At 38.4% G+C, this 25,477-nt stretch overlaps 1 protein-coding gene across 10 annotated transcripts in view; it reads right to left on the minus strand.

Moving 5' to 3' along the window:
• Nucleotides 1-25,477, minus strand: part of ARHGAP28 (Rho GTPase activating protein 28) — a 240,748-nt gene that overhangs the window by 73,611 nt on the left and 141,660 nt on the right. For 8 of the 10 annotated variants that reach the window (XR_008291487.1, XM_027068532.2, XM_027068528.2 and 5 more), the window contains 3 exons: nucleotides 18,814-19,031; nucleotides 13,166-13,258; nucleotides 7,580-7,672 (listed from right to left, as the gene is read on the minus strand). Coding sequence is in view for 9 of the 10 variants with exons in the window: in XM_027068532.2 (XP_026924333.1) it covers nucleotides 7,580-7,672; nucleotides 13,166-13,258; nucleotides 18,814-19,031 (404 nt within the window). In the remaining variant the exon portion in view is untranslated. The remainder of the gene's footprint in view (nucleotides 1-7,579; nucleotides 7,673-13,165; nucleotides 13,259-18,813; nucleotides 19,032-25,477) is intronic. The other 2 variants (XM_027068529.2, XM_015082756.3) reach the window with 1 other exon arrangement.

Consider the following 25,477-nt stretch of genomic DNA (forward strand, 5'->3'; position numbering starts at 1 on the left):
CAGCCCCTAAATATAACCGAGGAAACCCTCCCAAAATGTAGTCCAAATAAAATGAACTAACTACCTTGGGCGGTGGGTTCCTATTGTGAGTATAAGGGTCTGAGAGAGAAGGAAATCAGGAGGCCACAACAAAAGTCATGGAGGGGAGACTGAAATGAAGTCAGCTTTGCCTGTAAGTAGTGACTTAGGTCCTTCATCCTTTATCCTTGGCATCCTTCGCATCTGGGGACAACGTTTACCAACCTACCTGCCTCCTCTATGCACCTTAAAGCTAAGGACACTCCACTCGCTCACAAGAACACACAATCAAAATTTTGGCCTTCAGCCCCGAATAGCCAAAGTAATTTTGAAGAAGAAGACCAAAGCAGTAGGCAACACAATCCCAGACTTTAGCCTCTACTACAAAGCTGTCATCATCAAGACAGCATGGTATTGGCACAAAAACAGACACATAGACCAATGGAATAGAATAGAAACCCCAGAACTAGACCCACAAACGTATGGCCAACTCATCTTTGACAAAGCAGGAAAGAACATCCAATGGAAAAAAGACAGTCTCTTTAACAAATGGTGCTGGGAGAACTGGACAGCAACATGCAGAAGGTTGAAACTAGACCACTTTCTCACACCATTCACAAAAATAAACTCAAAATGGATAAAGGACCTGAATGTGAGACAGGAAACCATCAAAACCTTAGAGGAGAAAGCAGGAAAAGACCTGTCTGACCTCAGCCGTAGCAATCTCTTACTCGACACATCCCCAAAGGCAAGGGAATTAAAAGCAAAAGTGAATTACTGGGACCTTATGAAGATAAAAAGCTTCTGCACAGCAAAGGAAACAACCAACAAAACTAAAAGGCAACCAATGGAATGGGAAAAGATATTTGCAAATGACATATCGGACAAAGGGCTAGTATCCAAAATCTATAAAGAGCTCACCAAACTCCACACCCGAAAAACAAATAACCCAGTGAAGAAATGGGCAGAAATCATGAATAGACACTTCTCTAAAGAAGACATCCGATGGCCAACAGGCACATGAAAAGATGTTCAACGTCGCTCCTTCTCAGGGAAATACAAATCAAAACCACACTCAGATATCACCTCACGCCAGTCAGAGTGGCCAAAATGAACAAATCAGGAGACTATAGATGCTGGAGAGGATGTGGAGAAACGGGAACCCTCTTGCACTGTTGGTGGGAATGCAAATTGGTGCAGCCACTCTGGAAAGCAGTGTGGAGGTTCCTCAGAAAATCAAAAATAGACCTACCCTATGACCCAGCAATAGCACTGCTAGGAATTTACCCAAGGGATACAGGAGTACTGATGCAGAGGGGCACTTGTACCCCAATGTTTATAGCAGCACTCTCAACAATAGCCAAATTATGGAAAGAGCCTAAATGTCCATCAACTGATGAATGGATAAAGAAATTGTGGTTTATATACACAATGGAGCACTACGTGGCAATGAGAAAGAATGAAATCTGGCCCTTTGTAGCAACGTGGATGGAACTGGAGAGTGTGATGCTAAGTGAAATAAGCCATACAGAGAAAGACAGATACCATATGGTTTCACTCTTATGTGGATCCTAAGAAACTTAACAGAAACCCATGGGGGAAGGGAAGGAAAAAAAAAAAAAAAAGAGGTTAGAGTGGGAGAGAGCCAAAACATAAGAGACTGTTAAAAACTGAGAACAAACTGAGGGTTGATGGGGGGTGGGAGGGAGGGAGGAGAGGGTGGGTGATGGATATTGAGGAGGGCACCTTTTGGGATGAGCACTGGGTGTTGTATGGAAACCAATTTGACAATAAATTTCATATATTAAAAAAAAAAAATTTTGGCCTTCAGAAAAATTGATCCACTCAAGTGCAAAGGAAACATACAGCAATTTCCTAATTGATTAAAAATTAATAAAGTCCTGTGCTATGATTCTGCAGAGGATTTTGAGAGCCCACAGGGCTTGTAGTTCCACCTGAGAGTGTGCTGGTACCTTCTGCCTTGTGGAACACTTTCCACCCTATGCCTCCTTGGATGGAGTCTTGGGTGGATCACCTCACCCTCTTGCTGTGACAGGATTCTCAAGGACAGTGTTATGAGGGAGGGACTACGGAAGTGGATGGGAAAAAACAACCTGGATCCATAGTCTTGGTACAAAGCTCTCTCTGCAGTGGACGCAAAACCTAAAACCTAAAACGCTTGCTGCCACCTAATGGGAGATATGCACTTTCCTGATCAGATGGTTCTCACACTTGGGCACTTCACTGTTTGTGTCACTTATTATTACACATTCTAAAAGCTGGCATTTCTCCACTTAAGAGGTTTATATTTGAAAAATAACTGGAAAAAAAAAACCTAAATATTTATATCTTAGTTGATAGTGAAAATACTGAAAAAAATTTTTTTACATGGTAGTCTGTTGTTTTTCTGTATGAGCTTACCCCCAAGGACCAAGCTTTAGCTGACGACATCCTCCACTTGGGAGACACACACAAAAAATTAGTTTTTGCTGTTGATTCTCCCTATAGACGCTTTTTTTAAAAGACAGAATTTAGTTAGGGCGCCTAGGTGACTCAGTTGGTTAAGTGGCCAACTTTGGCTCAGGTCATGATCTTGCAGTTTACGAGTTCAAGCCCCACGTCGGGCTCTGTGTTGACAGTTCAGAGCCTTGAGACTGCTTCAGATTCCGTGTGTCCCTCTCTCTTCTCCTCCCCTGCTCATGCTCTGTCTCTCTCTCTCTCTCTCCCTCAAATAAAAAAAAAAAAAAGAATTTAGTTATTTTTGATTTACCTATTATTTCTTTCTGAGTTTATGAGCTATGGGTGATGGCCTGTGGGTAGGTTGTCTGCCAAAAATCTAAATTATGTTGCATCTTTACCCAAGAGAAATGATGAGAATACACATCCTTTATATGATATGAATGTTCATTGTGGTAACATGCATAATTGCTCAAAACTGGAAACAATCCAAATGTCTATCAACAGATGAACAGATATACCAATAGTATATTTATGCAATGGATTATTGGTAGTAATAAAAGGACCAACTTCCAACACATGCATCAAATGGATGAATCTAAAAATTATTTTGAGTGAAAAAAAGACAGACACAAGAGTACATTGTATTCATAATTCTACTTATATGGAAGTTAAAATCAACCTAAGGGTTAGAAATCAGCACAGGGCTTGCCTGGAGGAGGGGCAGGAGGAGCAGGAGGATAAGGGAAAGGGCCCCAAAGAGATTTCTGGGGTGATGGAAATTTTCTCTGTTTTGACTAACTTGTGGTTATGTGGGTAAAAACATATGTTAGAACCAATTGAATTCTACACCTAAAACACATGTATGTATTGTTTGTAAATCTACTTCAGTAAAAAAACATAACAATATTTTGATTCCTTAAAAAAATGTAATTCTTTGCAGTACCTGGGTGGCTCAGTTGGTTAAGCGTCTGACTTCAGCTCAGGTCATGATCTCACGGCTCGCGGGTTCAAGCCCTGCATCAGGCTCTGTGCTGACAGCTCAGAGCCTAGAGCCTGCTTCAGATTCTGTGTCTCCCTCACTCTCTGCCCTTCCCCCGCTCACTCGCTCTTGCACGAGCATGCTTTCTCTCTCTCTCAAAAATAAACATTAAAAAATATATTAAAAAAAACAAATGTAATTCTTCTCTTCAGAGTGATTTAAGGGGCTATGGCTACTCTGAACCAAGAGCCCACTGCTACAATAATGGGAAAAAAGAAGACTATGTTTACTGAAATTCAGAAAAAGAGTGAGATAAGCTACAATAATATCATCATGACCAAGAAAAAACTATTAATCTGCAACATAAAGATGAAGAAATCCAAGCAAACAGGCTAACAGGAGAGGAAATTTTGGAGGTACTGAAATTCAAGCAAAGAGACAACCATCTAACGTGTGTTCTAGAAGGCTGGAAACACAGAAAATGGGGAGAAAATAATGTAAAACATAACAGAAGACAGTGTGCAGAAACTGGAGGGAAAAAAAAAAAGTCCTTGGATAGAAGGAACTTGCGGAGCAATGGCCAAAATGAATGCTGTAAAGGGCAGATCCTCATGATGGTTCAGAACTCCAGCAGTAAATTCAAAATCAATTAAAAATGCCAAAGTTCAGGGGCGCCTGGGTGGCTCAGTCGGTTAAGCACCCGACTTCAGCTCAGGTCATGATCTCACGGTCTGTGAGTTCGAGCCCTGCATCGGGCTCTGTGCTGACAGCTCAGAGCCTGGAGCCTGCTTCGGATTCTGTGTCTCCCTCTCTCTCTCTCTCTCTGCTCCTCCCCCGTTCATGCTCTGTCTCTCTCTGTCTCAAAAAAATAAAATAAACGTTAAAAAAAAATTTTTTTTTTTAAAAATGGCAAAGTTGAAAAAATTTGCACAGTGAACAAACAAACGAAACCACTTATAAAGGAATGAGATTCAGGTAACCAAAATAAGAAAAGAAAAGAAAAACAATAATATAAGAGTGCAACATTCAATGAGCAATAAGAAGAATTCTGCCATAAAGGTTTTCCCTGACAGCTAAGGTCTTCTGTTAATAAGGGTCACTCATTTTACACATATTCCAATCAGGAACATCAACATGGTATTCAGAGTCTGCTGGATTAAATCCGTACGCTACAGTGGCAGCATAAAAGGAAAAAGTTAAAAGTTCATACTAACGCTGGCATTGCGTTGTACACAGTGGTACCAACCTTGGCCTACCCACCATTGGTTCCTTGTTTTGTGACTAAAACAAACTCCCACTTGTTTAAATCAAAGTTCTTTAGATTTTCTTTTCCATGAAGCAAACGCAGATGTAACTGACATTTTTTAAACAGATGGTATGATGATTGTATTTTGCAGTAAATTATGAATCAATACCAAGTGTAGCCATTTGATTTCACTCACTTAAGACATTGGAAATATACTAGATGAACTGCTTTGCTTTTCGACTAGACTAACACCTCAAATGACTAATTCATTTATGTGGACTGCACATTTTATCTATACAAGGAGTGGTTTGTAGAGTAGGTTTGTTGATGGAAGACTGAATTGTAAGACTTTTGTCAATGCCCAAATTCAGTGGCATTTGCAGTTCAGAGTCAAGGGTCCACCACATATAATACATAAAAAGACTATTTCTTTACTTAATGTAGCTTGTTGCAAAATAAACACTTTGGATATTAATGAAATCATAATATATTATATGAACTCTGTTTTAAAGGTTTATTTAGGTATAACCTACAATTAACTGCCAATATTTAAAGAGTAAAAGCATGCATTTTGATGTCGTTTTGAGAAATATTTAGACCAGTGAAACCATCACCATAGTCAATACAGTAAACAAAAGGAGCACACCAAAAACTTTCTTATACCCCTGTCAAACCTTCCTTCCCTCCTTTCCTCACCCATCCCCAGGTCTCCAGGCAATCACAATCTCCTTTCCCCCACTATAGGTTAGTTTGCATTTTCCATGATTTACAGAAGTTGAATCTTTTTGGTCTGGCTTTTTTCACATGGCATAATTATTCTGAGATCCATTCATGTTGTACATATTAATAGTTCACTGCTTTTTATTGCTGAGGAATATTCCATCGTATGGATATACGAGAATTTGTTCATCCACCTGTAGGTAAAAATGGTCGTTCCCTGTTTGGGTCTATTACGTGAGAAACATTTGTAAGTAAGTCTTTGTGGTAATATATATTACGTATGAGTAAAATGGCTGGGTTTGAAGTAGGTATATGCGTAACAGTTGAAGGTTGCCAGGGGTGCCTGGAGGCTCAGTCAGTTAAGCTTCTGACTTCAGCTCAGGTCATGATCTCCCAGTTCATGGGTTTGAGCCCCGTGTGGGGCTCTGTGCTGACAGCTCAGAGCCTGGAGCCTGCTTTGGATTCTGTGCCTCCCTCTCTCTCTCTGCTCCTCTCCGGCTCGTGCTCGCGCGCTCTCTCTCTCTCTCTCTCTCAAAAATGAATAAACATCAAAGTAAGTTTTTTTTAATATTTAAAAAAAAAAGAAGTTGCCAAATTATTTTCCAAAGTGGATGGACCATTTTACACTACCACCAGCAGGGCAGCAGCAGATGAGAGGGTCAGTCCTGCGTTGGGCAGGTTATGTAGAGACACCTCTCTGTGGCTGTATTTGCATTTCCATAATCACCAGTGATACTGAGCACCTTTCATGAGGTTAATTTGCCATCCCCATATTTTCTTTGGTGAAGCATCTGTTCAAATCTTTTTCCCATGTTAAAAGGTGAGAAAAGACCAAACAAACCTTTACCAATGGAAAGCTCGGGGTATGTTCTTGTGAGAGAAAGTTGATTTGTTTTCAAAAGTAAAGGATTTGTGTAGTTAAGTTAAGGGAATCAAAGGTCAAATACCAGCAGGGAGCAGACTGGGGATAATTTTTAATATCAAAAGAAATCTTGTGTTATTTCTGCAAACAACCGGGGTTATATTCTGGGATTAAATGGGAAAGTTAAGTCAGATGATCCAAACTCTCTTTCCTAAAACCTAATAGAGTGAACAAAACATAACTAAAAAATAGGAAAAAAGATTCCCAGCAACATTCATATGAGGGGTGATTGGACAGAGATGTTCCAGGAATAATACAAATTCCTTTCTACAGTCCAACTCCCTCTCCATCAAAACTGCACTAATGAAGAAAGAAAATGGAGAAAATTTTGAAAAAGACAACTACCATCATGTCCAAATTAGGAGAGAGGACAACCAAAGGTGTGAGTAACCACAGGTGAGCTCAATACATGCACATTCAAACAAAGACTCCCCTGCACCATCTCAGCAGGGAGAAGGGAACCTACTGGGATTCCCCATTCTGCCTTTTGCTAATCTGGGAGGAAGCCAGGACAGGGAACTTGAGCATGGAAAAACCAAAAAGAAAACACTACACAACCTCCACCAAAGGAGAGAAAAGACTGCTTGAAGGAGTGTACATAGAAACATGTGACAAAAGGCTCTGGGCTGAACCGTGAATAAAGTAAACTTTCCTGGTTGTAAATGGATATAAGCTTGACCCTTCTTGTGAGGCTTGCCTGACTTTTCCCTCCTCTGGGTCAGCTGGGAGAAGAAGTGGGGATGGGTAAAAGTAGGGAGAGGGAGAAGGGAAAAAGGCACTGGATACCTGGGATTACATGTATGGTCAGAAGAAAGGTGACTGGTATTCACCCTGCACTGGGAAAACAATAGAAAACCTGAGGACACCTGCTTCTCCTCCAACAGATGGACCTATGACCTGATGGAACTAGCACTTATGAGAATTTTTTTAAATAAAAGAAAAAACAAAGAAACTAAATCCGCCCCAGAAACGGCCTACCATCATTGGTTTTCTGGGTATTTATCTGTTTTTATAGAACATGCAATTATTTGTGAGCTTAACTATTAAACTTGGGTTTGTTTACTGCTGAATGTTTTCCTATAAATTGATTAAAGGTAGATAGGTATGTTGACAGCTGTGGCTGTCCAGTCATCTTAATTATGGTGCACTGTTTTGAAGTTTTGCCTGATTGTCTTGGGGAAAAAAAATGGCCTCTTCATTCATCCCTATTCCCAACTTTCCTGCTATAACTTACCAAGGAATCACTTGTTTTCATAACTCCTGGCAGCTCTTTTTCCTCCTGGGGACCATCCAACTGAGCAGTATGATTGTCACAGGTATCACCTGGCTAATAAGAGAAACAAAAGCCATTTTTATTCAGGCATATCTGTCCCAACATGACTGTTTATTCAATTATTCATTACACAAACTCTATAAATGGATAGCCATGTGGTGATTATACAGAGTTAATGACTGACCTGTGCAATGTCAAGGGCATTTGCCAATTCATCCACAATTATACTGATCCTCATAAATACTGTGTACTATAGCAGAAGTTGGTCTCAAGAGCAGACACTGTTAATTAATTACCTGCCAAAATCCACTTTTATTTCCTTCTTAACTTACGAATATCATGATCTGTTCCAAGATGCTACATCTAAACTAAAAAGACTAAAGTGTGATCATGTGATGGTTATGACCAATGAGATAAAAGTAAAATCCTACTTGGTAGAGCATCCAGGAAGGCTAGTATTTTCTTGTTTAAGTGGATAGAATCTGCTGGCTGATGCTTCTTCCAGAACATGGACATGATGCCTGTGATGCCCAGGCATTAAATATAAGCCTATAAGCATTAAATATAAGCCCACATGCTGCGTGGAGCAGAATGGAAAAGATGAAAAAGTCGGTAGATTCAGGCTAGGGATACCAGCCACACCAGCCTCAGACTTCTTATTTTATAAGGACAATAATCTCTAATTGTCTAAGTCATGTAGCTTACTGATAAAACTATGCTACTTTAAAATCAGATTTTATGACTTTTGGTAATGACTTATAAATCAGCAAAAGTAGTCAGTTTTTTTTTCAATTAAGAAACTGAAAATACAGTAGATTGATGGTCTCACAAATACACGTGACTGAACCAAACATTTCATTTCCATTCACTGAATATTGTAAAAGCTCTGATTTTCATTATGCAGCAAGTATATTTGGAGACTATTCCAATTGTGATCGATGGCATTATAGGCTTTGTGCATATGCTCTAAGATTTTTAGCAGCACTTGTGACATAATGGCATCCCCCCAAATAAGATGCAATTATTCTATTCTATGATTGAAGCAACATTGTGCCAAATTAAACACACTGGATAATAGTGAAATCATAAACTTCTACATGAAACTTCAGAAACTGTTATTTTTCATCTTGCTTTTCCATATTTTCTAATTTTCCCCCAAAGTGTACACATTATATTCATAAGAAAAACATACATCTGTTTTGAAGTGAAAACAATGCTAATGAGGCAATACAAGAAGCCAGGTCAGGACAGAGGACTGAGGGCACACTACTCCCAATCACTCAGAATTAGAGAACGGGATTGTAAGACCAGCTCCAAATGGCACTGGAAACCAACAAGGTGTACTAATAACAGGTGAGAAATTGTTAGAAATTCCTGGGGAATAAAACATAAATAACGTATTTCATAATTGCACAGATTTTAGCCTAAGAACAGCATAAAACAACACTGCTGGCAAGGAAAAGATAAATCTACAAAAAGCAAACAGACAATCAAGTAACCTCAGTGTGAAAATTAGAAAGGGTAGGATGGGGCCCTAGCGGAACAGCTGCAATAATTTATTGTAAAATGTTTTGTCAATGGAGAGGCCAGACAGACCTCCCAAAAGCTCCCTTTACATTGAACAGCAGGCAGCAGCTAAAAGCACTCTGGGTCCAGTGAACCACCTGCCATGGGTAGTAGTCCGAGATCAGAACTAAAACAGACCTCAGTATCAGGTTACTCTGGGCCGCCATGAAAGACATGGAAGGGAGAATAATGGGAAAACATCAGTTTTGTCTTGGATAGCAAGAAATGAAATCATTTACCACTTCTCCCTTTGGTGTATGCTTGCGTGTGTGTGTGTGTGTGTGTGTGTGTGTGCGCGCGCGCGTGCACACATGAGCATGCATACTCACCCATATATACAGTGAAACTAACTTCCATTCACACAACATTCACATACCTTACTCACTTACACAGTACCCAAAATCAACCTTCTTATTCGATAAAGAGTCCTTTGGGAAAATATCTATATCATGGCAGAGAAATCATACAGCAATGACATATCTTAAGTAATTAATTAGTCAATCTAGTCCATTAATAAATATAAGTCAATCACTAAGAACCATCAGGCACCGGAGAAAATCAATGTTAGGAAAAAGTCACTCGTGGAGAAAAAAAAAAAAATTCTAAAAAGGTACCATGACAAACATTCTGTGAAAAAGAACTGAGAAAAGGGAAAAGGCTTAAAATGAATTAATTTCAGAAATATTTGAGAAAATATTGCAACCATAAGTCAGGAGTAACTATAAAAATAAAGGGAAGTGAGTGAAAAAGGAGTTCTTGTCAATTAGCAGTATGACTACTGAATTAAAAAATCAATAGAGGCTAAATTATAACCACTCATGGCTAAAAGGAGAATCAGGGATTTACAAAATGACATAGACAAAATCTACTAGCATACAGAACAAACAGAAAAAAAAGACAAGGAAATATAACAATTTAAGAAATATAGAAGTTTAATATAGAGGCAATAAAAGGAAGAGTAGAGAAAATGGAAATGATGAAATAATTAAAGAAATTCTGGGAAGAGAATGGTCATAACTGAAAGAAAAGTAATGTTTTTCAGAAACAAAAAGCTGAGCGCTGATCATGATGAAAAAAAAAAGATTTCATATCCTTATGGCAGTTCAGGTTTCTAACACTAAAGATAAATTTAAGGGGCACCTGGGTGGCTCAATCAGTTGACAGGCCATGATCTCAGGATTCATGAGTCTGAGCCCCGCAAAGTGTTCTCTGCTGTCCGCACAGATCCTCTGTCCCCCTTCTTCTCTGCCCCTCCCCCGCTTGCGCGCATACATGTACATGCTCTCTCTCAAAAATAAAAACAAAACATCAAAAAAAAGATAAATGCAAAAGGCTTCCAGAAATGCAAAAATGAAAGGATACAAAATAAGATGTAGAGAGAAATCAAACTTCTCAACATTAGCACTATATGAAAAAGCAAACATTAATATTTAAAAATTTCTGAAAAATTAATTTAGGGCCTAGCACTTTGATACTCACCAATTTAGGATTTAAGTTTTTATTTTTTTAAATTCTTTTTTTAATGTTTGTTTGTTTGTTTATTTATTTATTTATTTATTTTATAGTGAATATAACTTATTGTCAAATTGGTTTCCATATAACACCCAGTGCCCATTCCAACAGGTTCCCTCCTCAATGTAGGGTTTAAGTTTTTAGGTATGAAAATTTAGTATCCAGAGAGATTTCTTGCCAGATTCGCTCCAAGGATAAAAGGTACAATCTGCTAAGAAGCTGTAACAGTTTGTAATACGTATGATTATGCGAATTAATATTTTTACTGTTCTCTGTAGTCATTCTGCTATGTTAGCCCTCACCATCCTCCTGGGAGAAAGAATGGTACTCCCTTTCTCATTCTATAAACTGCTCAGTAGTTCAGAGCAGGGCCTAGAATAAAACTTTAATGTCCTCTTCCGTCTTACTGCTAGATTTCTTCGATTGTTCGGCACCACAGTTGCCCCTTGATTCACCTTTAAAAGGTGATAAGACCTTCCAGGAATTGAAATAAAAAAAATAGTGAAAAAAGGGAAAAGAAACAAAATAAGCCTAGACAATCACGGGAGTCCATGGTTAGGATGGTGTGTTAAGTGTGGCAAGTAAGACTTCAAATAAGCCTCTCTTACATGCTGCCTTGACACCTGGTAAAAGCAGAAGGGCCATAAATGGTGTAACTACAAGCCTCCGTCCCACTCTGCTCCCTTATATAAGGTCCCCTAGCAGAACAATGCTCCTTATCCAGGAGGCCAGACACAATTCCTGCTTATCCTTCAGTAGTGGCTTTCAGTTCCCCATCAGCCTGTGGAATTATTCAAACAAGCCAATCACATCCTCCCATGGGAACTAAGGGGAGCCGTGCTCTCTTGATACTATACAGCCTGCTTGCTACAACCCTTGGTTATTCACTCTGTTCCCAAGTGCACCCCACATGTAGCTCTGTGTGGTGTCTGGTGTCCTCCTAACCCAAGCTGTGAGAACATGTGACAATAAATTGCTGTTGACCTTCTCTGTCCATTGTCAGGTGTCAAGCCACCCCTATAACCCTAGGGTGGGAATCCCTCCCTTACCTACAGGGTAAAGAGGAGGCGATTAAAAGAGAAGATAGAGTCAGCTAGGGTGAAACCTCATAGAAATCCATCATTTGAAAACACTAGTGTCTATTCTACATGCCCCTCCTCTGGTGGTCTGAGGAGTCAGGGGCAGACAGAGAGGAATCACAACTCAGATCAAGTGTCCTGGTTGGAAGTAAGGTATGTAAAACTCCCTGTAATTCAGGAACAGTCTAAAACCTGAGGACACTTGCTGCCAGCTCAACAGAAAAAGTAAAGACTTCTGACTAAACGGAGTTAACACTTCTATGAGAAATATAATGAAATTGGAGGGAAAAACAATTAGAGACAAAATCTACAAAATGGGATTGCTCCCAGCTCCAGCTAACCACATTCCTCCTCCAGAACTTGACCTACCCTCAGGCAACAGAGGAGCAGCCAGAACATTGGGCCACATCCAAACCCTTAAGCAGCATTTGCAAGCGACAAAGGGCTAGCCTGTATTAGGACAATTTTTTGAGATCCAGACAGAATGTCCTACATAAAGTATGTATAAAATGAAAATAAACTGTACAGAAACTAAAGATCATCATCAGCATCATTATTCATCAGATCAAAAATGGTACAAGGGTCATTCTTAAAACAGCAAAAGAATCCCTCTTCCTCTACTAGGAAGGAAAAAAAAAAGTAGAGCTAAAGAGAAGGAAACATGAGTCATACCAGAGGAAAGTCTCTCACCATAAATTTCTGCTGCCATGAGTCCAAGTGGAGGCAGATGTCAATAACTCCATGTCTTTCTACATCTCCTATGCTGGGCATCTCACTTCAGTAAGATGACCTAGGCCTTAGGCCAAATGGTACAGATGATGGCACAGGCCTTCCACTGAGATCACTTCATTGGCAGTGATGAGCTCAGGTTAGCCCTTTTTGAAACTCTGTACTAAGATAGACAAGGTGGGCTCCAATGAAAGGTGTTTACCTCCTGTGCTAGATAGTGCACTTTCCCCACCTCCTGTTACACATTGAAGATGTTACGGCGCTGTCCCCCAACAAAATATCTACCTGTAGAAAATAACTGAAACGTCAAGTATTTCATATGTAGAGAACTAAATTAATATTGACAGATACATGGAGAGTAGCAGAAGGTCTTCCACTACGTGTTCAGCAAAAAGAACCAAAGTTTAGCTGATGACCCCGCTGACATTTTGACTTCTGGCTGGGGCTGGAACTGCAGCTGTGGTTTTGTTACTTGAGGTGCAGACAGGCCACGGAGTTATTTGTGGATTTAACTATTTAATTATTCATTCCTGAATTTAAGAGTCTTTGTTTCCTTCTTTGTGACAAGGCAAGTAGGCATTTTGCTCAAGTTCTCCTGACTGCCTTGAAATAATTACTTTTTCTAACCTCCTTACTTTCAAGTCCCCTTGCTTTATCTTACCAGTTGACCATTTCTGCAGGGAATTGCTGATATCACTTCTTCATCCAGGATCATTTCCAAAAGAGGAGCTGGGATACAACAAAAATCATCTGGCTATTGAGAAAAATGAAAGTGCATTTTTATTCAGGTATCTTCTCCCCAGTGTCATTGTGCATTCAGTCATGAGCTCTGCATGACATGTGTCCATTCACACAGACGTGTGGGGACATCCATAGATTTGCCTGCTGTGCACTGATCACCGCATGTAGCCATCCATCAGCCAACACTGACAGCCCACTACATTCGGGGCACAATGACAGACACTCTGGTCTCTGTGGAGTATATTGTCAGCTGTTTACTCCAAATCCAGTCACCTGCCTTCCTTAACAGGATCCTGATTTTTTTTTTCTTTTTCAGGGACTTTTGTGTCCAACTAAAAAAGGTCAATTTCTTAGGCTCTTTTGAAGCTAAGGATGATCATAAAACATTTCCGGGCAATGAAAGGTAATTGGAATTCTACAGAGCAAGATTTCCAGGACACTAAGGTTGGGGAGACATAGTAAGATGGTATAAGTTCCAGGACCATGGATATAGTGCTAGAAGTAGCCCGGCCAACTTGTAAGCAGAAGGATGAAGGTTGCATATGAATGACAAAATAGGAAGACAGGAGGAAGATGGATCCATGCTACTGCAAAGGAACACCTACCTTACCTTCTTAAAGAGAGAAAAATACACCTGTATTTGTACAACTCATGATTTCTTGGGTTTTCTGTTACATGTAGTAAAATGTATATACAGGTGATATAATCAAGTTTTTAAAAACAGGGTGCATGATGATATTTACACAATTATGTCAGTCCCACCTCTGACTAGTTGTTTATCAATTATGAAATTGGAAATAAATTAGGCTGACTATTTTACTCAATTAAATGTGTTACTGAAAGGAACGTTTGATTCACATCTTCTAAATATTAGAAACAAATGTATTTGGGTCCCAGAATTCTGCTCATGATGAACAGTACTGCAGATCCTGTCACATACATCCAGAGGCTGATTTAGTATTTGTGATTTAGTGCATAATAGCTCTACTAACACAGGGGTTAAATATTTTATTCCTTTACAGTTAGAATTCCACTGAAAACTTTATTTATTGGATATTTAATTAAATCATAAAATTTTATTTGGGCCCATAGAAATAGTCATTTTTCACCTTGCTTGTTCATATTTCCTAAGTTTCCAGTAAAGATTATGTACTATTTTTATAATAAGGAAAAACACATTTTTTGGAAGGAACAAATATTACTGAAGAATCAGCACAGAACTGGGTCAAGATAGCAAAATGAACATACTGCTTTCTCCTCCCCCCACAAATCACTCAAAGTGTCAAAAGAGATACCTTTTTCAAAGAGGAGATCTAGAAACCACTAAACATTTCCATTAGCAGAACAGAAATTGTTGGATGTTCCTGGAAGATAAAAAGTAAGCAAGAATGGCTTGATAAGGGTAGAGGGAAACCTCGGCCTGAAAAAAGTTACAAGAGAAAAACATAGAAGATAAACGCTCATCTAGAAAAAAAACACATAAACAACATTGAGAATAAAGAGAGCAGTAAGGCATCCCCAATTCAGAGGCCAATGGCCAAAGTGACCGAAGAATGTTTTTCTGAACAAAGCAGCCAGGAGAGCTTCCCTCCCTCTAACACTGAACAGCGGGCAGCAGCTAAATGGGATTCCAGGATAAAACCCAACAAGTGTCCTCTTGTTGACAACATGACCACTTGCTTTGGCGGGGCGGGGTCGGGGGGGGTGGTGTGTCCTGGTATAGTGGTCCTGGACAGAAAGTTAAATTGCCCTTCATTGGGGCCTTCTGAAAGAACACAGGAGTATAAAAAGGCAAGTTAAGCTTGCCTGAAAAGCAAAAAAAAAAAAAAAAAAAAAAAAAAAAAAAAAAAATGTAATTCTTTAAGATTATCATTACTTTTGCATTGATACTATATTTGTGTGTCTTTAAAGTGAAGTGTGACAGCTGACTGACACATTTCACCACTCACACAGGTCCAGACTGTTATCCACTAGGAGAGTTTTAGGGAGAAAATAAGTCTACGTAACTGCATAGGAAATATACAGTCATTACCTATACTCATCAATCAATCAATCAATCAATCAACCTAGCCCTGCATTAATAGGAATTAACACCCAAATATCCAAAATCAACTGAACAATAGTAATGTAATGATGCCAAAAGTAAGCAGATGACCCTGAAGAAAACAGTAATTCAAGGAAAAGAAGACCACCTTGGAATTTAAGGTTTAGGGCTATTGCAGCCAAGAAACAAGAACAGATCACTAAAATAAAGAGGAAGTCAGGGGAAAGGAGATGCCTCAGCAAATTAACAATACGGCTGTTAATTTTTTTTTAATTAATGAAAGGCAGAAGTATTGATACCACCATGAATATACGATGGTATTATGGTATTACAGTAAGTTACGGATATAAAAAAATGAAGTGGAAAGGACAGCCACAGATACACACAAACCAAGCCCGGAATAACAAGAGAATATTTAAGAGATACTGAGGTTCAATCCAAACAATGCAACAATCATCTAACGGGAGTTCCAGAAGGAGATAAGTGACAAAAGGAAGGGAATAAATACTGGTTTTAAATGTTAGAAGGCAATATGCAGAACCTGAAGAATGAATGAGCTCTTATATTGAAAGAGCTCTTTTAGCGGTGACTAGGATGAATGTTTTCAAAAGGTAAAACTGGTGAAATTGCAAGGTTCCGACAATAAACATAAAGTTCAAAAAACTTCCACATTTGTATATAAAGGAACTCATTCCTCATTGGTGGAGACACTGTGCTTCCCATAGACCAACAGTACACGAGAGAAGATAATGAACGAGTAGCTCCAAAATTCTGGAGGCAAATTATTCTCAGCATGGGATTCAGTGTGCAAAATACATTAAGAAAAGAGGAGTGTAATCTACATATCTATCTTTTAAATTACTGAATTTATATCATCACTAGGTAAGTACACGGGGTCAGATCACATGCCTAAGATTAATGCAAAATTACCTTATGACACTTATGATGTTAAATCTTCGTTAAGAAAATGAAATGGAAACTTTAGGTGATTTTCTATTAATGTACGTAAATGATGACAAAGAAAGAAACAGCGTAGGAGAGGATATGTGGTGGGGGGGGGGGGGAGACAGAGAGAGAGAGAGAGGCCTATAGAGACAGGGGAAGGAGGGGGAGACATTGAGAGAGACAGACCAGGGCTGACAGATACTTTGGGCAAGAGAAGGAGGGAGGGATGAATTGGTATTTATGCTGTCAAATTCAGATAGGAAATTTTTAAAGTTTAGGTACTTTTCTAAGAAACTTCCAAGTCTACTTGCAGAAGCAGATGCTGATTTTTTTTTTTTTTTTAGGAAGAAAGTCTGTGAAGATGTTTATTAGGCCTGATAGACCTGTAAACTTACCATATTTTTTTAAAACGCTAGATTTATGTATTTTTTATGAAGAACAATCTGAATTTTGTAATGCCAGGCTTTCACTGACTTCCAGGTGCTGTGCTTCTATGGACAGCACAAAGACCTCTGCTCCCTAGAATGTATGGATTTCTTTTCAACCACTCTCCCTGTTGCACACCCATTCTCTATTCACTTCAGAACTGGGGCTTCAGCAGCAAGACTGGAAGGGAGAAGAGGAAGGTGGGCAGGGGGAAGAGCCCCGGGGGAGCATTCCCTTTATTTACCACAAATATGGTCCTTTCTCTGTCTTTGCTGGAGTTAAACACCGGTTTCCTGCACCTGCATGTTATGGAGAAGTAACAGATCTTTCGTTTCTTTTTGTACTTAAAGCCCCAATGAGTAAGTGTCCACTTTATACTTCCCTTTAGGGTCTGTGGGAAGACCACTGTTTCTATGCATCTAGGAGTCCTAAGTTTTTGGAAACCTAAAGACACACTGAATGCACTTTCTTCAGTACCTGCAGGATTCGGAGAAGCTATAGTTAGTTAACTGTTTTGCAATTTGCTAGGGAAGAGCAAAAATCTTAGCCTGAAGTAGTTGGAAACAGAAATAAGAAAGGAAGCATGTAGGTCAAGTTGTTAGGATTCTCTGAAGACGATCTGGGACATACATGTGAAATGCCTTAGGGAATTTAAACCAGCAGGGTAAACCTTTTCTTTCATAGGCACCTTGGCCAGGACTCACATGGCTGAAGCCCTTGCTTCAAGTTGTGGGTGTTACCTTGACTCAACTACAGCAACAGAAAATCTCACTTCCAAAAAGGTACAGGTTTCAGCTAGATTGAAAGTTCGATCAGCACAGAACTCAAAATGCACTGCCTCAGGTATATAATTATGTACAACAGAAGATTCTAGAACTGTACTGCTCAGTACATTAGCTGCAAGCCATATGTGATGATTTAGATTTAAATTAATTAAGATTAAACAAAATTAAAATTTCAGTTCCTTACACTAGCTACACATTGGACACACTCTAGCTACCCATATTGGACAGCACAGAATTAGATCATTTATTTCCATCACTAGAAAGTTCTCAAGGACACTGCTATTCTAGGGCATTATTAACACAAACACAAAGGTTAACCTGGAAATGTGAGCTACCCTGGCAACTACCCAGTGTAGTTAGATACAGTGAATGTATCTAAGAGAAGACTGGACTTACAGAAAACCTAAAGTAACTCAAAGTGGAGGGTGCCTTCAACCAAGCCTCCTACCCAAATATCCTTGAAGTTTTAATTTATGTCATTATTGATATTACAGTTAAACAGATAAGAAATGTAAATGAGAGTGATTAACTAACTTGCCCCAGGCAACTCTCTGTAACTGCAGAAGAATATCCAGTTTCTTTTTTCTACAGACTAATTATCCCCCAAATTTGAGAATCCTATTTGCATAGAGCCTAATATAGGATCTTGCACAGAGAATGTATCCAGTAAGTATTTGTTGCATCAATAATGCAGTTATTGATTTCAGTGATGCAATGAGTGAATAAATAAATGAGTGGTAAGGCAGAGCTAGCAGCAAAACCGTCCTAGCAATAGGAGAACATGACTAACACCATCAGAAGTAAAATTTGTGGCCATGGAATTGCTAAGAGTAAGCTGGAATTTCAACTAGCCATTTCTCAGAAAACATGTGATGCTTCCCTTATGGTTTTTTGAATCACTCTCTTGCCCACTTAATTAATGTTGGCATCTTTCACTTTTTACCATTTTAATTTGAACATACAGGCTATCCTACTCACTCTCCCACTCCAACCTCCATTTAAAATTAACTACCCGAACTTGCTTAGAATACTTTGGGCCCACTTCTCTGGGGCTCCTTTGCCCGTCCACAGAATTTCCATTCAGTGTTAGATTTAAGTAAAGGCTCTGTGTATCCCATCTATAAAGATTTGCTCCATTACCAAGTAAGATATTCTCCAACTCAACCAAGAAGGAATAAAAAAGTGTTGAGGGAGGCTGCTGTAGGAGAAGGAATGATCGCTTAAGTTTCAAAGTTGTAAAATTTGCACTCTTCTGTCTGCTTTAGTTTTCTCTAAAAGAGAATGGCCAACTTTTTCTAATATTTTTTTCACGTTCTCCCCATCGCCCCTAAATCAAAGCAAAACTTTTGAGCCAAGTTCATTACTTACAGGAGACTCGCTGACTCCAAAGATGTCTCTGACATCCCTAACAGATTGCTTGTTCTTTTTTCTCATGGTTTGAGTGTAAGTATTGTATCTCTTTTTCACTGCAGCTGCTTGGGTTCGAGTCAGCGTAGAGAGCAAGGCTTTGCCATCCTCCTCTTCATTACCCGAGATCAAGGTTGATAAACCCACATCTTGCAACCACTCTGCTTCGAGTTCTCCTTCTGTCAAATAACATTACCAAGGAAAGGTCAGAACATTCTCCATTTAATTAGATGGCATGTATATCTATAGGCCTGTGCATGTCAGTGAATAAATAGTAAACACTATATTAAGACCAATCTTGGACCCTGAGGGCAAGTTAGGTGAAATAAATCAGACAAAGACAAACACCATATGATACCACTTCTATGTGAAATCTTTAAAACACACACAACACACACACACACACACACACACACACACACACACACACACACGCAAGCTCACAGATACAGAGGTAGGTGAAATGAGTGAAGGGAGCAAAAGGTACAAACTCCCAGTTATAAAATAAATAAGTCATGAGGATGTCATGTACAGCATGGTGACAATAATAGTTAATAATACTGTACTGCATATTTGAAAGTTGCTAAGACAGATCTTAAACATTGTCATTGTAAGAAAAAAAATTCTGTAACTATGGTGATGGATATAAACAAGACTTATTGTGGTGATCACTCTGCAATGTATACAGATATCGAATTATTATGTTGTACACCTGAAACTAATGTTATATGTCGACTATACCTCAATTAAAAAAAAAACACCATCCTTTTTTCCAGGGTAATTGTGGGAAAGGCCTACAGGAATTAATGAAAAGTCTGTATGATATTTTTTAAGTAAGTCAAATTTTAAAGTATTTTCTGAGAGAGTAAGGTTAATTGGCCTATTTAGTAAGGTAATTTTCCTTGCCAGAAAGTTAAATCTAAGCCATATCTGGACTTCCAATTTCAAACAATGATAAAATATGAATACTTAAACTAAAACCATAATAGAATAAGAATGGCTTAGTGGGGTAGGAAAAGGTTTTTCAATCACTCAAATGCTGGTTCAAATCCCAATGACACCATTTACTAGGCAAACAGCTTTGGAAAGTTTTTAGATATCTCTAGGCTTCTGTTTTGTTGGCAAAATGGAGGTAACAAGATGTACTAGGTGGCTATGATGATTGTTGTATCAATTTATTCATGATAGATGGCAAAGAATCTGGAACAGAGCATGAATTCAATAGATACTCATTCTCTTTTCTACATAGTCTGAACATTAGGTAAGTAATCTTTCCTTTTTTTCAGAAGTCAATTAAAAAGTTTAAAATTCATCATAATGAGGGTTAACTGATATTGAAAATTACATGTGCAGAAATAAAAAAAATTAAGAATAACAACATCATGGAACAGAAAATCCACTACAGATACATTTCCGGGAACTATGCTAAACAGGCATTACCTGAATGAGATTTGTTTAAAGAGCAGATCAAATTGATTTGCAAATAGCCTGTCAAATCATCAGTCTAAGAGGCTTGGACCCTGCTCACATTATTGTATCACATAAACAAAGCCTTCTAAATGCACTTTATAGGAACTTCTCAGCGAGGCAATTTTTTTTTTTTTGGTTATTTTGTGTGTGTGTGTGTGTGTGTGTGTGTGTGTGTGTGTGTGTGTGGTGTGTGTGTGTGTGTGTGTATGTTTATTCATTTGCTTTATAAGTTATCCCTTTAACAGAAAATGCAAAGGTAAACATAAACTTAGCAGCTCTGATCCAAAATAATAAACATTTTAAATTAGTCAGTTATGACTTGGAAATTGTCTTTTACTTAGGCCACAGATAAGATTTTCATTTTTTTAAGACAAAATTTACAAATATAGTTCAATATGAAAGTTTTAGAATTTGGATTTTTTCCCCTCCAACTCTGTAAGCAGTAATGAAAGAATAGATGGAAGGAGTTAGAATTAACAGGCACTGGGGTGAAGATGATCTAAATCCTTGGACTCAGACTACAGAATCTGCAGAACATATATTTTCCACAGGAAAGAAATGTCTTCGAAATCAATATTACTCCTGTAACATTGCTGAGTTATGGAATCACAATCCTGTGCTCATTCCTCCAGTTACCAAATGTATAACTTTCACATAGAATACTCCTTTGAATTTCAGCTACATCTATCTATTCAACTACCTACTCAACAGTTACTTGACTCTATCAGTCGCACACCACACTCAACAAGTTCAAACCTGAACACCTATTCTTCGTTCCCAACTCTAGGCCTCTTTCAGTATTCCACATTTCAGTAAGTGAAACCCACCGTCCATCTAATTTAGCAAAGTAACTAACCTAGGACATGTTGTTGACATCTCCCTCCTTTACACACAAATCCAATATATCACCAAGTCCTTTTTTTTAATATTTATTTATTTTTGAGAGAGAAAGCGCAAGCAGGGGAAGGGCAGAGGGAGGAGGGGGACAGAGTGGGTTCTGCTCTGAGCACAGAGAGCCCAATATGGGGCTTGAACTCACAAACCTTGACCCGAGCCAAAGTCGGATGCTCAACCAAATGAGCCACCCAGGCATTCCTATAATCAAGTCCTTTTGATATTAATTCCTTATTATTTCTCAAAAATTTCCACTTTTATTTGTCTTCTGCTCTGACCTTGGCCCAAACTACCATCATCTCTCACCTGAACTACTGCAGTTGCCTCCCAGTTTTTCTTCCCATTCTTGATTCACCCCTCCAATCCATGATCCATATTGTAACTAAATCAGACCTTTCCAAATGCAAATAGAAGCCCTTTCCTGAAAGGTCACAGTTCTTCCTTGCTCTTGGGATTAAGAATAAAATGCTTGGGCCGCCAGGGTGGCTCAGTCAGTTAAGCATCCGACACTTAATCTCAGCTCCTGTCTTGATCTCAGGGTTGTGAGTTCAAGCCCTGCGCAGGGCTCCGCACAGGGAGTGAAGCCTACCTTTAAAAAAATAAAAAAATAAGCAAAATAAATAAAATAAAATCCTTCACACGGCCCACAGGACATGAAGCTGTTGACCTTTCCGGCCACAGCGTGTACCATGCTCTCTTCATTCTCCCCTCACTGACAGTACTTGTCTATGTTTGGTTCCTCAAAAGCCCCAAAAAGCCCCATTATATATTTTGTTACAAGGCCTTTGGACATGCCAACCCTTCTATTTGGACTCCTAGTAATTGTCCATTCAATCTTTTAGATCTCAATTTATATATTTCTTTCTCAATGAAGTCTTTTTTTCCTGAATCCTTCAATCAGTTGGGCCCACTGTTACCCATCCTAATCCTGCTGTGTGTCTTTTTCTTCAGATAACTTTTCTCCCAACAGACATCTAGTTATATCATTTCATTAGTTATTTTTTTCCTCCTAGGTTATAAACTCCATTAGAGCAGGGCATTTCTGCCTTTGTTTATAACTCTAACACCAACATTTTGCAATGCCTGTGAGAAGCAGGTACATATATTTGTTGAATTAATTAAATCCCAGTTGAAATATTTAATTATTCTAAGTGAGAAAATGAAGAATGCAAAACATCAACTTTCAAAACTGAATGTAGCTGTCACACATACCATTCTGTACTAAAAATCCACCTAGTTAGTAACTTTGTTAGAGAAAGATACCAAAAAGGGAATAAAATTTTCTAGTAAAATAGAGTAGCTCGTAGAGAAATAACAGTTCTGCATATAACAATTATGAACTCTGAACTAAGTACATAAAATAACTATTTGAGGGTAATGGAGAAGAACCAAGTGTAGGCAGAAACTGAAAAATAATTAAATTTTGATACAAGAAAATGTACTGTGTGAGATTTGTATCTATACAACTTTTCAACTGAGTCCTTTCCCAATCCCTACATTACACCAGGGGTAGAACACAACTGAAAACCACAGTCTTATTTATTTGAAGAGTCAGGGGATGCAATAAGGGATTATTACTAGGACGGCTGGAAAGTGAGGGGCACATTCCTGTTAGGAGGGAGCCACACAGGACAGAGCTCCAAAATCTGCACAAACTCTGATCAAATCCTTAACTAAACATTAAACCAAAAAGGCATATGTGAGACTCCAGCATCCTATTGAAAAACAGCAGCCAAAAGGGCTAAAATAAATGAGCAAGGTTACAGAGAGTGCATAGAGCAGAAAAGATGGTGTTGTGAGGATGAGTCCAATCTATGAAAATTGCTATGAAATTAACTCCCTTTAGATGAAGATAATGGGATACAGAGTCTCTGAAAGATATCAACAATGTTATAATATTACATTCTCAATGATGTTACAATAGGTAGGATATAATAAAAAGGAAAACAAAAAAAACAGACTAATTTGTCAAGAGAAAAGGTCATCAATAAAAAGTGACTCTGAGAGGACTCTGAAGTTGGACAAGGACTTTAAGGAAAAAATTATCATGAGGGAATAATTAATTCCAGCAAAGAAATGAAAAAAAAATGAAACTAAAAAAATCTAAAATTCAAATTATAAAATTAAAACATATTAAATTTTAAAAATTGCTGTAAAGGCTTAATGGTGTATTAGAGACTTTAAAAGAAAGGACTGGTAAACTTGAAGATGAAATCAGTAGAAATTATTCAATCTGAAAGAGAGAAAAATATTTTAAAATATTTAAAACAGAGACCAAAGGACCTATGGGGAATGGTTAAGTATTGTAATATATGTATACTTTGAGTTTCAGAAAAGAGAGAGAGTAGTGAAGAAAAAAACATATTTGAAGAAATAATATCCAAAAGTTTCCAAAATTTGTTGAAAAACCAGTTAGCTTAACTAATACAAAGTAGGTCAAATACAATAGAAAACTGCACTTAGGCATCCTAAAGAGAACCTGCTGAAAACCAAAGAGAGAAAATTTGAAAGCAGTCAAAGAGAACATATTACATATAGGGAAGCAACAATATGAAGGCACTGAGCCCTTATTAGAAGCAGTGAAGATCAGAACATAGTAAGATGATGTTTAAAAAATCCTGAATGAAAATAAAAACCTGTCAACCAATAATTATATGTCTAGCAAAAATATCCTTCAAGAACAAAGGTAAAATAGTCATTATCACATGAATGAAAACTAAGAAATGTATCACCAGCAAACTTGCTCTGTAATATATGCTAAAGGAAGCTCTTTAGGGTAAAGGGAAAAGATGTCAGACGGATACTGGATATACAAAAAAGAAGTAGTGGAGGGGCACCTGAGTGGCTCAGTCAGTTAAGCACCTGACTTCAGCTTATGGTTCGGGAATCTGAGCACTGCGTTGGGCTCTGTGCTGACAGCTCAGAGCCTGAGCCTGCTTCAGATTCTGTGTCTCCCTCTCTCTCTGCCCCTCCCCTGCTCTCTCTCTCTCAAAAACAAATAAACATAAAAAAACAAAATAAGAAAAGTAGTGGAAATGTTAAACATTCAGGTTTGATTTCTTTAAAAGACATATGGCTACTTCTTCCCTCAAAATTAAGTCTTAAAGCCTAAAGATATTAGTTAGAGCACAGCAAGGCAGTCATTTATGCAGAGGAGCAGGGATGTTAGCCCAAGTGGGATGAGCAGGGCAACTATGAAAAGGAGAGGGGAAATTGATAACATATAGAGGGATTAATCAAATAAATGTATATATGTAAGATAGTGGAAGCCACTGTCTAAGAAGGGAATCACAAATACAGAAGGAAAAGTAGAATTAACCTAGCTGATTTCCAGATCAAATATGGAACACTTTCAATATCAAAACAGATTATAGTAAAAGATAACCCACTAACAAATAACACACTAAATAAACCAGGAGCCCATTCTGATATAAAAAAATAATATGGGGCACCTGGGTGGCTCAGTTGCTTAAGCTTCTGACTTCAGCTCAGGTCATGATCTCATGGTTCGTGAGTCTGAGCCCCACATTGGGCTCTGTACTGACAACTCAGAGCCTGGAGCCTGCTTCAGATTCTATGTCTCTGTCTCTCTCTGCCCCTCCCCTGCTCATGCTCTGTCTCTCTCTCTCAAAAAATAAATAATAAAACATAAAAAAGAAATAATTTGACAGCTTGATATAGAATATTTTTTCCACAAAATATTTATTTTTTATTTTTATTTTTTTAATATGAAATTTATTGTCAAATTGGTTTCCATACAACACCCAGTGCTCATCCCAACAGGTGCCCTCCTCAATACCCATCACCCACCCCCCCTTCCCTCCCACTCCCTATCTACCCTAAGTTTGTTGTCAGTTTTTAAGAGTCTCTTATGGTTTGGCTCTCTCCCTCTCTAACTTTTTTTTTTTTCTCCTTCTCCTCCCCCATGGTCTTCTGTTAAGTTTCTCAGGATCCACATTAAGAGTGAAAACATACGGTGTCTGTCTTTCTCTGTATGACTTATTTCACTTAGCATCACACTCTCCAGTTCCATCCACATTGCTACAAAAGGCCAGATTTCATTCTTTCTCATTGCCACATAGTATTCCATTGTGTATATAAACCACAATTTCTTTATCCATTCATCAGTTGATGGACATTTAGGCTCTTTCCACAATTTGGCTGTTGTTCAAAGTGCTGCTATAAACATTGGGGTACAAGTGCCCCTATGCATCAGTACTCCTGTATTCCTTGGGTAAATTCCTAGCAGTGCTATTGCTGG

Source organism: Acinonyx jubatus, chromosome D3 (assembly GCF_027475565.1).
Source record: "Acinonyx jubatus isolate Ajub_Pintada_27869175 chromosome D3, VMU_Ajub_asm_v1.0, whole genome shotgun sequence".
Classification (NCBI taxonomy): Eukaryota; Metazoa; Chordata; class Mammalia; order Carnivora; family Felidae; genus Acinonyx; species Acinonyx jubatus.